Genomic DNA, 16454 nt, shown 5'->3' with positions numbered 1-16454 from the left:
TCTTTCTTTGCCTAACAACTCTCCCTCTGAGTCCCCCTTCAGGTTTTACAGCTTGGCTCAACATTTAGGTTTTATTGTTTCATTGTGTGGCTGTCTGTCTTAACTTCAATCTGTATTTTATATGTATTTCATGCCTGTGTGAGTTATGTACTTTAGGTCTTTTATTTATTCTTCTGCACAGCACTTTTGTCAACTTTGGTTGTTTTAAAGTGCTCTATAAATACAGTTTGATTGATTGATTGACTGTAGACCTCTGGTCCAGAATGAGATATGTACAGTAGACACCTACAATACATGAGGTTTACTACAGCAGCCATCTGAACACTTTGTTTTCTTTAACCGTCTGTGTGCATTCCTCTAGCCCCCGCCTCGTGACTAACTATACATTTACATATACATTTCACTATTCATCACAGTTTACAAGTAGCCCTACATCTGGTATGGCTCTCATATTCTTTCTTAACTTTTTGTGTTAGGGGCTGGAATGAACCCAATGCCAAGCTCCGTGTGCCTGCAGGTGAAATAACATTCATCATGTCTGCGAGTTACTAAGACGGAAATTTTAAGCAAAGATATTTCGCTTTCAGCCGTCATCTTCGCGCCAGCTTGGTTCACAAGGTGAAACCCTCATTAACTGCATCGCTGCAGCTCCAGCAACTTTCTCAACCTCCCTTCTGCTCAACAAGTTCAAAAATACAAACCACACACACACACACACACACACACACACACACACACACACACACACACACACACACACACACACACACACACACACACACACACCTCAGCACCTTTAACAGGAACCGTGTGACAGAGGAGATAATTGGGATGGGAGATGAATGGGGTGAGTGTGAAAGCAATGGAGAGTGAGTGTGTGAGAAAGAGAAAGAGAAGTGCAGCCACAGTGTGCAGCTCTACTGAACCTGTAAGCAGTAAAACAGTGTCTGTGTGCGTGTGTGTGTGTGTGCGTGTGCGTGGTTTTGGGGTTGGTATCTTAGCTGCACAGTTCAGAGACGAGAACGGATTGAAATACTACCCTGCCGACTCTTTGGGAGGAGGTGCGTGTAATTGCTGCAATTTGTTTGTCTTTCTTAGAAGCTCCGTTCCTAAATTTCATTTCAGCCCCGTCATCCGGACTTTTTGCTGTTTTCTCGTTTGTCTCCGGGAGAGTTGAAAGTAGTTTCTTGGTAAGAATTGTTGTGTGTCGCCTGCAGAATGGATCCCATTTCAGAGTTGATGGGTAGGGAGCATCCAGCAGTCAGTCATTGTGACAGCAGAGAGCGAGGGATGGAAAACATTCAAAGAGATTTTCGGTTTCAGTTTGTCTGTAGCGTGGCTGCCATTAACAAACCCTAAAGAGCTGCAGAGAAACAGACAGAAGGAGCAAAGAGACAGAAATAAAGATGGATTTAACTTGTGTTGTCCCTGGGTCAAATTTGACCCATTTTTATATCAGAATTATGGGTTTCTTTGAACCAAATTGCCCCAAAATAACATGAATGCATGGATGTACATTGTTTGGAAGCCATGTAACATTCTTGGCAGCTAAAATTAATGATTACTTTCATTGAATTGTGGGTGTTTTTTTTCTTCAATTTTATAGCATTTGAAATAAACTGTGATCCACTCAACATCCTCTGATCTTAACTATCAGTCAAAATAATCCACAATTTCTGTTTTTTTAAACAAAAAAATGTGTATTATGTCATTTCAATTATGTTTATTGACCATGTATTTAAATAAGCGTTGAAAAAAAGTGACAAAAACGTTTCAAAAAGTGTCAAAAAAACGTTGGAAAAAGAGCCAAAAAAAAGTTTTGACCCAGAAGGACAACAAGTTCACGGTCTACGGGATGACAACACGAGGGTTAACAGACCTGTTGTTCTGTCAGAGGTGACAGAACAAAATAGAAGATAGATTGAGATGGATGGCCGGACAAAGAGATGAAAAGATAACCCAGTGGTGGCATTCCCAGACTGGCTGACCCTCAGTGAGTCACACACAAAAAGTGGTCCAATGGACAGCGGACTGCAGCACTGCTACATCCTACACAGCCAGTAACTTCACAACCATGTCAAAGAGTGCAGCAGCTGAATCCAGAACAGGAGCCAGGAGGGAAATATGGCAGGCTTTCTCTTGGAGACAAGACAGCACGACACACAGTAAAGGAGAATTCCTTCCTCTGGTGATTGGGGCATTTGTATTGATTATGAAAACATTGTACTCACCGACGGGGCGAGACACATTAGCAGTCAGACGGTAGGACAGGTTGTAAACAGACCTGTCTCCAGAGGAAAGGTAATGGATGGATAACTGATTCACCTACAGGCGCTTTTCATCCTCTTCTATTATTTTTTTTATCATTTCATTTATCACTAAAAACATATTCTCGTTTTATTTCAAAAATATTGTTGGGCAGAACTAAGGCATAGATGATGAAACAGTCCATGATGATTTTGTGAGGGGCATATGCACCCGGTACATCATGTTCCTTTTTTTTTTGATTTGATTTTAATAAACCATCTAGATATGAGAGCGGCTCCGTCCAGAGTGGGATGAATGCCGTCTCTCCTAATCAGACCAGGCTTTCCCCAGAACGCCCCCCCCCAGTTATCTATGTAGCCCACATCATTTATATGAATATGTTGCTGTAGTTACACAGCATGGAACAAACCCAGAGCTTTGTGGCATTGACAATGGATTATTATTATCATCGGGTGCGATGCCACATGGGTGGCAGTGAAGGTCAGGGGCCTCGACGGACCAGACCCGGGCAGCAGACGCTGGCTCTGGGGACGTGGAACGTCACCTCTCTGTGGGGGAAGGAGCCGGAACTGGTGCGGGAGGTGGAGCGCTACCGGTTAGATCTGGTGGGGCTTACCTCTACGCACAGTCTTGGTTCTGGAACCATACTCCTGGATAGGGGTTGGACTCTTTTCTTCTCCGGAGTTGCCCAGGGTGTGAGGCGCCGGGCGGGTGTGGGGATACTCACAAGCCCCGGCTGAGCGCCCGCTGTGTTGGAGTTTACCCCGGTGGACGAGAGGGTCGCCTCCCACGCCTGCGGGTTGTGGGGAAAACTCTGACTGTTGTTTGTGCATATGCACCAAACAGGAGTTCGGAGTATTCGGCCTTCTTGGAGACCTTGACTGGAGTCCTGCATGGGGCTCCAGTGGGGGACTCCATTGTTCTGCTGGGGGACTTCAACGCACACGTGGGCAATGATGGAGACACCTGGAGAGGCGTGATTGGGAGGAACGGCCTCCCTGATCTAAACCAGAGTGGTTGTTTGTTGTTGGACTTCTGTGCTAGTCATGGATTGTCTATAACGAACACCATGTTCGAACATAGGGATGCTCATAAGTGTACCTGGTACCAGAGCACCCTAGGCCGAAGGTCAATGATCGATTTCATAATCGTTTCATCTGATCTGAGGCCGTATGTTTTGGACACTCGGGTGAAGAGAGGGGCAGAGCTGTCAACCGATCACCATCTGGTGGTGAGTTGGGTCAGAGGGTGGGGAAGACTCTGGACAGACCTGGTAAGCCCAAACGTGTAGTGCGGGTAAATTGGGAACGTCTGGAGGAGGCCCTGTCCAACAGACTTTCAACTCACACCTCCGGGCGGAGCTTTTCGTGCATCCCTGTGGAGGCTGGGGGCATTGAACCTGAGTGGACAATGTTCAAAGTTTCCATTGCTGAAGCTGCAGCGAGGAGCTGTGGTCTTAGGGTCTTAGGTGCCTCAAGGGGCGGTAACCCACGAACACCGTGGTGGACAACGGTGGTCAGGGAAGCCGTCCGACTGAAGAAGGAGTCTTTCCGGGATATGTTATCCCGGAGGACTCGGAGGCAGTTGCAGGGTACCGAAGGGCCCGAAGGGCTGCAGCCTCTGCCGTGAAAGAGGCAAAGCAGCGGGTGTGGGAGAAGTTTGGAGAAGACATGGAGAAGGACTTTCGGTCGGCACCAAAGTGCTTCTGGAAAACTGTTCGCCACCTCAGGAGGGGAAGGGGGAACCATCCAAGCTGTGTACAGTAAGGATGGGACACTGTTGACCTCAACTGAGGAGGTAATAGGCGGTGGAAGGAGCACTTTGCAGAACTCCTGAATCCGACTAATACGCCCTCTATGTTAGAGGCAGAGCTGGAGGATAATGGGGGATTGTCGTCGATTTCCCAGGCGGAAGTCACTGATGTAGTCAAACAACTACACAGTGGCAAAGCCCCGGGGGATTGATGAGATCCGTCCAGAAATGCTCAAGGCTCTGGGTGTGGAGGGGCTGTCCTGGTTGACACGCCTTTTCAACATTGCGTGGAAGTCTGGGACGGTGCCAAAGGAGTGGCAGACTGGGGTGGTGGTTCCCCTTTTTAAAAGGGGGACCAGAGGGTGTGTGCCAATTATAGGGGTATCACACTTCTCAGCCTCCCTGGTAAAGTCTACTCCAAGGTGCTGGAAAGGAGGGTTCGGCCAATAGTCGAACCTCGGGTTGAGGAGGAACAATGCGGATTCCGTCCTGGTCGTGGAACAACGGACCAGCTCTTCACTCTCGCAAGGATCCTGGAGGGAGCCTGGGAGTATGCCCAACCGGGTCTACATGTGTTTTGTGGATTTGGAGAAGGCGTATGACCGGGTCCCCGGGAGATACTGTGGAGGTGCTGCGGGAGTATGGGGTGAGGGGGTCTCTTCTCAGGGCCATCCAATCTCTGTACAACCAAAGCGAGAGCTGTGTCCGGGTTCTCGGTAGTAAGTCGGACTCTTTTCAGGTGAGGGTTGGCCTCCGCCAGGGCTGCGCTTTGTCACCAATCCTGTTTGTAGTATTTATGGACAGGATATCGAGGCGTAGTCGGGGTGGGGAGGGGTTGCAGTTTGGTGGGCTGGGGATCTCATCGCTGCTCTTTGCAGATGATGTGGTCCTGATGGCATCATCGGCCTGCGACCTTCAGCACTCACTGGATCGGTTCGCAACCGAGTGTGAAGCGGTTGGGATGAGGATCAGCACCTCTAAATCTGAGGCCATGGTTCTCAGCAGGAAACCGATGGAATGCCTTCTCCAGGTAGGGAATGAGTCCTTACCCCAAGTGAAGGAGTTCAAGTATCTTGGGGTTGTGTTCGCGAGTGAGGGACAATGGAGCGGGAGATTGGTCGGAGAATCGGGCGCAGCGGGTGCGGTATTGCATTCAATCTATCGCACCGTTGTGACGAAAAGAGAGCTTAGCCAGAAGGCAAAGCTCTCGATCTACCGGTCAGTTTTCGTTCCTACCCTCACCTATGGTCATGAAGGCTGGGTCATGACCGAAAGAACGAGATCCAGGGTACAAGCGGCTGAAATGGGTTTCCTCAGGAGGGTGGCTGGCGTCTCCCTTAGAGATAGGGTGAGAAGCTCACTCATCCGTGAGGAGCTCGGGAGTAGAGCCGCTGCTCCTTTGCGTCGAAAGGAGCCAGTTGAGGTGGTTCGGGCATCTGGTAAGGATGCCCCTGGGCGCCTCCCTGGGAGGTGTTCCAGGCACGTCCAGCTGGGAGGAGGCCTCGGGGAAGACCCAGGACTAGGTGGAGGGATTATATCTCCAACCTGGCCTGGGAACGCCTCGGGATCCCCCAGTCGGAGCTGGTTAATGTTGCTCGGGAAAGGGAAGTTTGGGGTCCCCTGCTGGAGCTGCTCCCCCCGCGACCCGACACCGGATAAGCGGACGAAGATGGATGGATGGATGGATAATCGTAAAAACTACATTCAAATATATTGTTATAATATATAATAATAATAATAATAATAATTGGCCTGCGGGAAGTATGGACATCCCTGCTCTAGCTTCCAGTGTTTTCTCTATGTTGACTTTGTAGTGGCGGCCCGCCACTCCAAAATTTCTGCCGCCACGGTATCAGAAATAGGGCAGACGCGCAATGTAGTCGCGGTTGCCTTTTTAATGATCCTGCCTGTTGAAAAGCCTGTCCTGGGTTGTAACGTTGTTCGGACAGACCTGCCCCCACTGCTGAAAAAAAATCCTAAAAGGAAACAGTGAGCTTCAATCAATCAATCAGTCAGACAGACGGACAGTTAGGCCGAATAAGAAGAGAATGGGCGGCAGAGCAAGACACAGAGCTTTAGTATGGATCAGGCACACTGTCACAATTATCCTCAGTGTGTTGCACATATAACACAACTACAATCCTCGGCTTTCTATGCAACCACCGCCTCCGGGAAGCTCAGACAACAATGCCCTGAGAGACAGGATGCGCTCAGAGGCGGGATTTCAACATCGGATTCTACCATGATTATTATGTGCCATGAAAACCTGACAGAGGATTTGAGGGGGTGGGGCCCACACTGATTTCTCAGTGTGGGGGCATCCATGCTGCTGGAGAGCTGCATACAGATGCTCTGTTTATGTCCTCACAGCTGCATGGACACTCAACACACTCCTCTGATTATCCCATTGAAAAAGGATAGTAAGGGAACAGTCGGAGCTTTAACATGGCCGACAGATGCTGCAGTTATTCCTCAACACCACCACCACTGTTAAAGCCAATCTGACACTGTGATGCAAAAAAATAAGCTGTACTGTTTGGACACTGAATCATTTTGTAACTGCTGATTATAGATGGTAATCATACATGTCTAACGTAATTGCGAGGAGGCAATAATTACCTATGCAGTTTAAAAGCCAGTATTCAGTCTCACATAATAGCTGAGGGCCATGATGGCCAAGAGAGCAAATGTAAAATTATAGCTAATGTGGTAAAATTAGCATAATGTACATTTCCACAGCACAGAGTTTCTCTTTTTAACACAAATACTGTATTATTATAAAAGTCATTATTTCGAGTCGCTTTGCCTTTTTGCACCCTGAAGCCTATTTTACATTCTGGCATGTGTGTCTCGTGGGACGTCCTGGATTACTGAGATAAAGAAGGAAAGCCAAGACCTGAACTTATAAGGAAGAACTTGTTTTCTGAACAGATTTATGGACGTTTTGTCTTCCGTTGGAGAACTTGCCACCACTGTAAAGAGTGAGTCGGCAGTGTGTGTGTGTGTGTGTGTGTGTGTGTGTGTGTGTGTGATGTCTTTGTGTTCTGATTTGACTGAATTAGGACGAGTTATGAGAAGAAATGGGACGACACTTTGGGACACTGTGTCAATCAGGTACACTAAAACCCCACACACATCTGTGACTGCAAACATTCAGATGGTGCTCCTATTTGTTCAGAGTGGATTATCTGGTTCAGGGCTCGACAGGAACGGTTGCCTTTCTCAACCAGATTGAGTCAATTGGCAACCGTCTCGTGGTCTCTGGTTGCCCCCTTTGGCAACCACCTGTTCAATGTTTGTGTTTTTATTAGAGATGTTCCGATACCGATACCAGTATCGGTATCGGCTCCGATACTGCCTAAAACGCTGGTATTGGTATCGGGAAGTACGGGAGTTTATGCACCGATCCGATACCACGTAATAAAGCCCTAAAGAAAATCTACGTTATAGTAGATTATTTATGTTCTTCTTCCGTTAAAACTGACTGTCAAACTGGACAATAAAAGAAAGTTCTGTGGCGTTCATTGTTTGTGTTTGTTCATGTTTCACAAAGATAGAAATAATATCACATCCATACAGGGGTAGTGGAATACAGTTGTTAAAACATAATAAAATATATGACACACTGGTATCGGATCGGTACTCGGTATCGGGCGATACACAAGTTCAGGTATCGGAATCGGTATCGGGAAGCAAAAAATGGTATCGGCCATCTCTAGTTTTTATATTTATATATATACACAAACAAATCAAAAGGTACAAAACTGGAAAATTTATTTAAGTCAATATTTGATTTGCTTGTCCCCGTAAAACTCTTCTTTTGGCAACCAAAAGCTGATGCCTGGCTGCCAAGCCGGCAACCACTTTCAGAAGTTAGTGTTGAGCCCCGTGTTCATATCCAAATAATGTATTGCTATTCAGCTAGCAGGTTCTTTGTATTCAATAAAGGGAACGTTTACTTTGGGATCCCTGGACGTTTGGACGCCGCTACTCTCGGGTCCTCTCTGGTCCAATAAATGGTGTATGAACCGACCCGCAACCGAGACACTCTGGACTCGAGAGCCGGCTCTGGTCTGAGTGGAACTTTTGGGGCCTGATATATCCTAGTCCCTTGAGATCGACACTCGTACAGTCCATTCACACGCAGTGACACAGCTGCACAGAACATGCATCAGTGGTTTGATGAGTGAAATCACCCGTAAGTGGTTCCAGTGACCTTTCAAATCAGTGCAGAAATCAGCAGTGCACAATGCTGTGTGGGTGTGTGTGTGTGTGTGTGTGTGTGTGTGTCAGAGTGCAGAGAGACTTACTGTTCGTTCACGACAAAGATGCAGTTGTCTTGGGAGGGGACGCCTGAAACCGGGTGCTTACAGGTCACCTTTCGCTCATTGTGACTGCAGGGAGAGATAGAGTGAGACGCAGGGAGGGGAAAGAGACAAGAGAGACATTCAATCACTGCAACACCCCGACACGTCAAACATCTCACACAATACACACAAAATGAAATATGAGACTTAACATTCAGCTGCATCATTAACAAATACAAATAAAGGCACATCTGTAGAGGCCGCAGCGCCGCACATGAGGATCACACATCGAACACACTCGTTCACACACCTAGAGCAGTGGCTGATGCTAAACTTTAGCATAATGTCCTGATGGATTGGGAAGAAAGAAGTTATTGCAGAATTAAAGGTCCAGTCCCTTCGAAAAGAAAAGAGCTTCCAAAACGCTGTATCCAGTCCAGTCAACAGCAGACCGCACAGTGGGAGAGTGACTACAGCAGATCAGTCTCTCTCTCTCTCTCTCTCTCTCTCTCTCTCTAAACTCAATTCAATTCAATTCAAAGGGGCTTTATTGGCATGAGTTTCAATAACAATGTTGCCAAAGCATCAACATGAAATTTCTCTCTCTCAATTTTTTTTTATTTCAATTGAAAGAGCTTAATTGGCATGTCAAGACATTCGTTATATTGCCAAAGCAGATAACATATAAATAAAAGGCAATTAACAATAACTGGCACAACATAAAGTGATAGAATAGAGGAACGCTGAGTACAATGGTACAACTAAATCATTACACAACAATTATTCTCTCTCTCTTTGTGTCTCTCTCTCTCTCTCGTACTTTCTGTATCCCCCCTTTCTTCCTCTTTCTCCCCTCGTTGTGTTCTCTCTTGCCTTCATTCATTCATCTTATACACCATTTAAGTGCAATTTTAATGATTTGATTTCTCATTACATTTTTTAACCAGTTTATTAATTGATTGGAATGAAAGACTGTCACAGTCTATAATTAAAGTGATGGCACACTCCAGACTCCATGCCCTATATCTCTTTTTCTTGAATCACTCTTTTCTTCTCTTATTCTGTCTCAGTACTTCGATCGCTGTTTGTTCATCACTCATTCACACTCTCTCTTTCTCTCTCCTGTCTCACTTCCTTTTATTGTCTCTTCCCCACTGTCTCAATCGGTCCCTCACAAATCTTTCACCCTTTGTTTTTGATTCTCACTCTCTTCCTTGATCCGTTACTTTCTCCATGTGCTCATGTTTTGCTTCATTGCTCCTCTCTCATTTAGGTAACCTCCCACGCACGCACGGCCTGTAACAGTTATTACATAATTGTCTAATTGTCCATTTTTTTAATTAATCGTGGTTTCTTTGTTTAACCGCAATGAACTGCTAACCTAGCTAGGATCTTAAGGGGTATGGTAATTGTTGATTTTGTTTAGATATGCCAAATGGTAATTATATAAGTGATTTTTGGTCAGACTGTTGAGCTAAAGCTATGCTGGGGGAGGGGAGGGGGGCAATGACAAGATGCGTGGTTTACTTCATAGGCTGTGTATTTGTGTAATTACATTATGTTGTTATATATGACCAAAAGATGTATCCTGGAATTCATTCAAAACTTTAATTTGCTTAAAAAAGCAAAAAATGAATCAATATTTTTCAATTTGACTGAAAGAGACCTCACACACGCGCGCGCGCACGCACGCACGCGCACACACACACACACACACACACACACACACACACACACACACACACACACACACACACACACACACACACACACACACACACACACACACACACACACACACACACACACACACACACACACACACACACACACACACACACGGTTGGACTGAGATAGAAAAAGAAAACGCTCTAAAAATGATGTGGACACTGTCTAACACGTTCCTGCAGCAGCCTTTTCAGATCAACCAATAGGGAGCCGTCCTATTGGCCAGTCACAGCACAGTAGCCCATTCTGTTCAGTAGAAAAAGGAATGGCTGCAAATCTATGAATCAAATTTTTTTTTGGAGCGTCACAGACACCTTCAAATGATTGTTTGTATTATCGGAGGAAGAGCTGCATCAGTCATCATTTCAATAGGCTTTCATTCACACGGTGAGTCAGCAGGACGTCAGCAGATCAGGCAGAATGGGACCGTGATGCTGATGCGTCATTGGCACAAAAACGCAAAAACCTTTTTCGGAGAATGCAGCGGTGAAATGTAACGAGTACATTTACTCCAGTACTGTACTTCATTCCAAACGTTGAGGTACTTGTACATGACTTGAGTCTTTTCTCTTCATGCCACTTTCTACTTCTACTCCGCTACATTTCAGAGAGAAATAGTGGACTTTTTACTCCACTACATTCATCTGTTACAGCTTTAGTTACTAGTTACTTTAGTTACTCTGCTACATTCATCTGTTACAGCTTTAGTTACTAGTTACTTTAGTTACTCCGCTACATTCATCTGTTACAGCTTTAGTTACTAGTTACTTTAGTTACTCCACTACATTCATCTGTTACAGCTTTATTTACTAGTTACTTTAGTTACTCCACTACATTCATCTGTTCCAGCTTTAGTTACTAGTTACTTTAGTTACTCCGCTACATTCATCTGTTACAGCTTTAGTTACTAGTTACTTTAGTTACTCCACTACATTCATCTGTTCCAGCTTTAGTTACTAGTTACTTTAGTTACTCCACTACATTCATCTGTTCCAGCTTTAGTTACTAGTTACTTTAGTTACTCCGCTACATTCATCTGTTACAGCTTTAGTTACTAGTTACTTTAGTTACTCCGCTACATTCATTTGTTCCAGCTTTAGTTACTAGTTACTTTAGTTACTCCACTACATTCATCTGTTCCAGCTTTAGTTACTAGTTACTTTAGTTACTCCGCTACATTCATCTGTTACAGCTTTAGTTACTAGTTACTTTAGTTACTCCGCTACATTCATCTGTTACAGCTTTAGTTACTAGTTACTTTAGTTACTCCACTACATTCATCTGTTACAGCTTTATTTACTAGTTACTTTAGTTACTCCACTACATTCATCTGTTACAGCTTTAGTTACTAGTTACTTTACACATTAAGATTTCTGCACACTAAACACATGTTTGAAGTTAACTAGCCAACAATATAACGGCTACAAGTCCAGCTGAGATGATGAGACCATTAAACACACAGCTGGGTGGATCCTTTACTCTTTCTACAATGGGAGGACAATTATTTACTTTTAATACTTTAACTACATGTTCCTGATGATACTTGATGAGACTTTTACTAAAGAAACATTTTCACTTTTGCAGATCTCACAGCTGAATGCTGATTTACTCACGATCCTGTACAGTAGCTCCTTTATTCTGCATCAGAGCAGGAATCTGAACTACAGTACAGTACTGCAGTGTGATGTTATGCACGTTCAACATCCCACACATTGCCATTGTTCTTGTAAACTGGGGCTGTTTACAGTTCAGAACGTTACTAATACGATCAGTTCTGCACACGCGTTTCCTTCGCTCTGCCGATCTGAACACACACTTTATCACCCCTTCTTTCACCTTGAGTTGAACCGCAAGCCAGACGTTGAGAGCTTCAATCCGTCACGTCGGTGGAAAACACCGAACCAGCTGTTTGCGGTGGTGCAGCGCTGACAGTGATATTTTGTGTCAGTGATGATTTGCGGGTGCTCAGTCTGACTCAGGCTGTCCAGAGGAAACATTCCCTCTGAGACTGGTTAAAGTGGCTGGGTGGGTGACTCAGAATCAGGGGCCTGATTGGTCTAATTATAGTCTGGGTCAACGCAAGGACATTTTCAGGATGAAGCACGCGCAGGATGTCCGCTCTCTGTGTGTTGCCGTTCTCAAAATCTCTTCGCTTCAAGAAACATCAACAAACTTGAAAATGTCAAGTTTTTAAGAAGAGTTGGACGGTGCAACAGGGCAGGCCTGCTTGGTTCTTTAGGTGAATGATTGTAAAGATTTACAAAGAATATGTTTATATCAGCTAATTTAAATAGCTAACCTTCCTGTATTGTGTCAACAGTTAACTTCATTTAAAGGTGCCCGGCCATACAAAACCGTTTTTACTTGTATTTTTTGAAATATCTTCGGTCCATATGTCTTTGTGTTACGTTGTGAATGTGAAAATGAACTGCTACCTCCTCTGTCAGCTCTAGCCACTGAACAGAAATAGGCAGAGAAATCAGACCAATCACAAAAGCTGGTCAGTCTGACATCATGTTGCCTGAGCTCTTTACTATTCATGACCTTGCCGAGTTGGGCTGGGTAAAGGATTCTGACAGCCAGGCTCTCATTGGCTAGCTGTTAGCCAATCAGATTCAAACATTTTAGCTTGTTGATGAGAACTGGCAGAAATTGAGCTGAGTCTCCCTGCAGGCTTTCTATACCATGGTAGAATGGCTTGAAACAAGGTAACCAAGGTTACAGAGTCCATGGTTAGAACTTCAGACATTACCACAAAGTTATGAAATATGTGTGGCAGGGCACCTTTAATATTGTATGTGACGTTTTCTTTTGCGGGCTGCAAATGTTCCACCAAAACAAGTTCCTTCCTCAGACTATTTAGCAGAGCCACCGCCGCTGCGTCTGGAGCTTAGACCGTTGTGATTGGTTTAAAGAAATGCAAACAACCCACAGGCGTTTTTTTTCTTGTTCTCCTATCCCAGAATGCATCTGCGGTGCAGCCAGACCTTACTTCACGGCGCTGTGGAGATAGCCCGGTTGAACGAATAGTGAATAAAACACTAGTTTGATGCATTTTGCCATGACACACACCAAACGTTTATATCATAAATAGATTGTAGACGTTTACACAGATTTTTTTAGCATCACCTCTGACACCTGAGTGAGAATCGTTGGATAAACTCAGTGGGCTCTCTGGGGGGTCCAGCATTTGTTGGCAGCAGATGGAGGCTGAGCAGCTGCACTGTTTTTACCCTACATCTGGAGATGCCAGATGTGCAGGAGCCGGATGGAGTCAGGGAGGAAAGGGGGGCCCCTCCTGGGTCTAATCTAGCCAGCCATGCAACACCAGGACTGGGACTGCTCTGCTACTTTGGTCCCCTGCATCTGGAGGAGAGCCAGAGGGCTGAAAAGGGCCAAGAACTGAGGCATAGGTTCCGGACACGTCCCCCTCAAAATATTTAGAACAAGGGATTATCAGGATTATTTCACACCATTACTCATTGACTTTTGGAAAGATGTTATTGAAGTTAAAAAACAGTGAAACTGTTGAACAAATCAACAGTGAAAACACTTTAAACCGTGACATTTCCTTTCATTCTTTTCCCATTTTAACTTTAACAAACAAAAATAAGAACATAAGACAAAATAAGAGTTTACTTGATAAACGTAATGTGCAAAATAATCTTTCTTGTTAAAATACCCTGTTACAAGTAAAAGTCCTGCATTAAAAATTTTACTTGCAAAAGTATTTAAATATCATCAGGGAAAATACTTAAAGTATTCAATGCAGAAAAATCCTTCCATTTTAAAACCAGTTGTGTGTTTAATGGTCTCATCATGTCCGCTGGACTTGTTGACCGTTATATTGTTGGCTAGTTTTCTTTAGAATCATATTTTATAAACTACATGTGTTCTGTGTGCAGTAATCTTAATGTGTAAAGTAACTAGTAACTCAAGCTGTCAGATTAGAGTAGAAGAGTAGAAGTAGAAAGTGGAACGAAACGAAAAGACTTCAAATTTGTAAAGTACAGATCCGATTAAATCTACTTAGTTACATTCCACCAGTCTTTTTTTTTAAATAGAAAAAGAAAAGACGAGTACCGTCGAAGGAGCTGAGACATATCTGCCTCTGATAATGAGACGCACAGCGAAGGAGCAGCACATCATAGAAATATGACACGTTGTGAATAAAGCATCAGCGCGCCTTCAACAGGCTCTCAGCTCCAACTTAAAGCCGCCTTTCAAACCAGGGGCTTCATTACACACAGTCACATCTCCGCCTGCAAGGCTTGACATAGCTCTGATGAGACAAAAGATGCCTGAGTCACCTCATGAAAGACACAGCTTCTTATTCTCATTACACAAGATGGATATTTACACATAAACAGCTACAGGCAGCACTGACAGAAAATACAAACTCTCTCACTGCAGAACCTATTTTGAATAGGACAGTCCCACGCACTAATCAAGTGCAACATCATGCTTGAATGGGATCGGGCATCGAGAACCGGTTCCAATTTAGAATCGTTTCAAAAATCACAATTCCAAAATTGTTTTATTTTTTTTATTGGAATCGTTGGGAAAAATTTGGTTTGGAATCCGATCATCAGTTTAACGTGCAAGTTTTCCCTAGCAGCCACTTTATTTGTTCGATGGTGTTTTAAGCCCCCCAACGTCTTTTTCCAGGCAGCGCTGTGACCGTTGACTTCAAGGCACCTAATCCTAACCTTAACCCTAATCCTAACCCTAACCCTAATCCTAATCCTAATCCTAATCCTAATCCTAACCATAACCATAACCATTGCCTAATCCTAAATGCCTTCCAGCCTGGAAGGTGACGTTGAGGCCTTAAAACACCGATAAACGCTTTATTTCCAGGCTTGTTGTGTTGCAGCCATGGAGCACAGTAAGCGGCACTCTAGAGTGGCTTTTTTTTTAACGTTGAAACAGCCCGGTAAAAACTGTAAATCACCACTGACTCTAAATAAAATGTTCTTCTTATCTGTAAAATTGTGTGATGTGACCTGTTTCAACCATAGAAATAAAATGGTTAGAAAGGACATTTCCATTCACATTAATGTAGCAGAATGGTCAGAGCAGCAGACATTTTTATGTGTACTATTGCCATGGTAAGGTATAATCTTCCGATAATAAGATGACTTCCGGCAAGTCTCGGAGCTGAGGTTTTGCAGTAACGGACAAACAAGCAGCGGAGCAGTAACGTTACGAGGCAGAGAGCCAGCCGCTAAATGAATCAAATTAACTTCATGCTTCATCCACATAAAGCATGTTGTTATTGCCCCGAGTTACAGCTTTATTGGGCTTTTGTCAATGATGTGGCGAGGGGTTAACGTTAAGGTGGAGTTAGCAAGCTAACGTTAGCCAACTAACACCGGCTGGCTGGCTTGCTGGTTCCGCCATACTTTCATGCTGCATTGGTTACAGAGAATGAGTTGAACAGCAGGCTGGGTCTAAGGCTAGCGTTCTGCTGACCCAGCACTGCCGCTGGGTCTAAGGCTAGCGTTCTGCTGACCCACTGCTGCTGGGTCTAACGTTAGTGGTCTGACCCACTGCTGCTGGGTCTAACGTTAGTGGTCTGACCCACTGCTGCTGGGTCTAACGTTAGCGTTCTGCTGACCCACTGCTGCTGGGTCTAACGTTAGTGGTCTGCTGACCCACTGCTGCTGGGTCTAATGTTAGTGGTCTGACCCACTGCTGCTGGGTCTAACGTTAGCGTTCTGCTGACCCACTGCTGCTGGGTCTAACGTTAGTGGTCTGCTGACCCACTGCTGCTGGGTCTAATGTTAGTGGTCTGCTGACCCACTGCTGCTGGGTCTAATGTTAGTGGTCTGCTGACCCACTGCTGCTGGGTTTAACGTTGGCGTTCTGCTGACCCACTGCTGCTGGGTCTAACGTTAGTGGTCTGACCCACTGTTGCTGGGTCTAACACTAGTGGTCTGCTGACCCACTATTGCTGGGTCTAACGTTAGTGGTCTGCTGACCCACTGCTGCTGGGTCTAATGTTAGTGGTCTGACCCACTGCTGCTGGGTCTAATGTTAGTGGTCTGCTGACCCACTGCTGCTGGGTCTAACGTTAGTGGTCTGCTGACCCACTGCCACTGGGTCTAACGTTAGTGGTCTGCTGACCCACTGCCACTGGGTCTAACGTTAGTGGTCTGCTGACCCACTGCTGCTGGGTCTAACGTTAGTGGTCGGCTGACCCACTGCTGCTGGGTCTAACGTTAGTGGTCTGACCCACTGCTGCTGGGTCTAACGTTAGTGGTCTGCTGACCCACTGCTGCTGGGTCTAACGTTAACGGCCCGCTGACCCACTGCTGCTGGGTCTAACGTTAGTGGTCTGACCCACTGATGCTGGGTCTAACGTTAGTGGTCTGCTGACCCACTGCTGCTGGGTCT

The 16454-nt window shown here is 45.1% G+C and overlaps 1 protein-coding gene across 7 annotated transcripts in view; it reads right to left on the bottom strand.

Moving 5' to 3' along the window:
• Positions 1-16454, bottom strand: part of LOC114549865 (pleckstrin homology domain-containing family A member 5) — a 249965-nt gene that overhangs the window by 102696 nt on the left and 130815 nt on the right. For all 7 annotated transcript variants that reach the window (XM_028570148.1, XM_028570149.1, XM_028570151.1 and 4 more), the window contains one exon: positions 8331-8414. In XM_028570148.1, the coding sequence (XP_028425949.1) occupies positions 8331-8414 (84 nt within the window). The remainder of the gene's footprint in view (positions 1-8330; positions 8415-16454) is intronic.

This window comes from Perca flavescens, chromosome 23 (assembly GCF_004354835.1).
Source record: "Perca flavescens isolate YP-PL-M2 chromosome 23, PFLA_1.0, whole genome shotgun sequence".
NCBI classification, from domain to species: Eukaryota; Metazoa; Chordata; class Actinopteri; order Perciformes; family Percidae; genus Perca; species Perca flavescens.
Note: the sequence above shows the minus strand (reverse complement) of the source record. Positions and strands in the feature narration are given on the sequence as shown.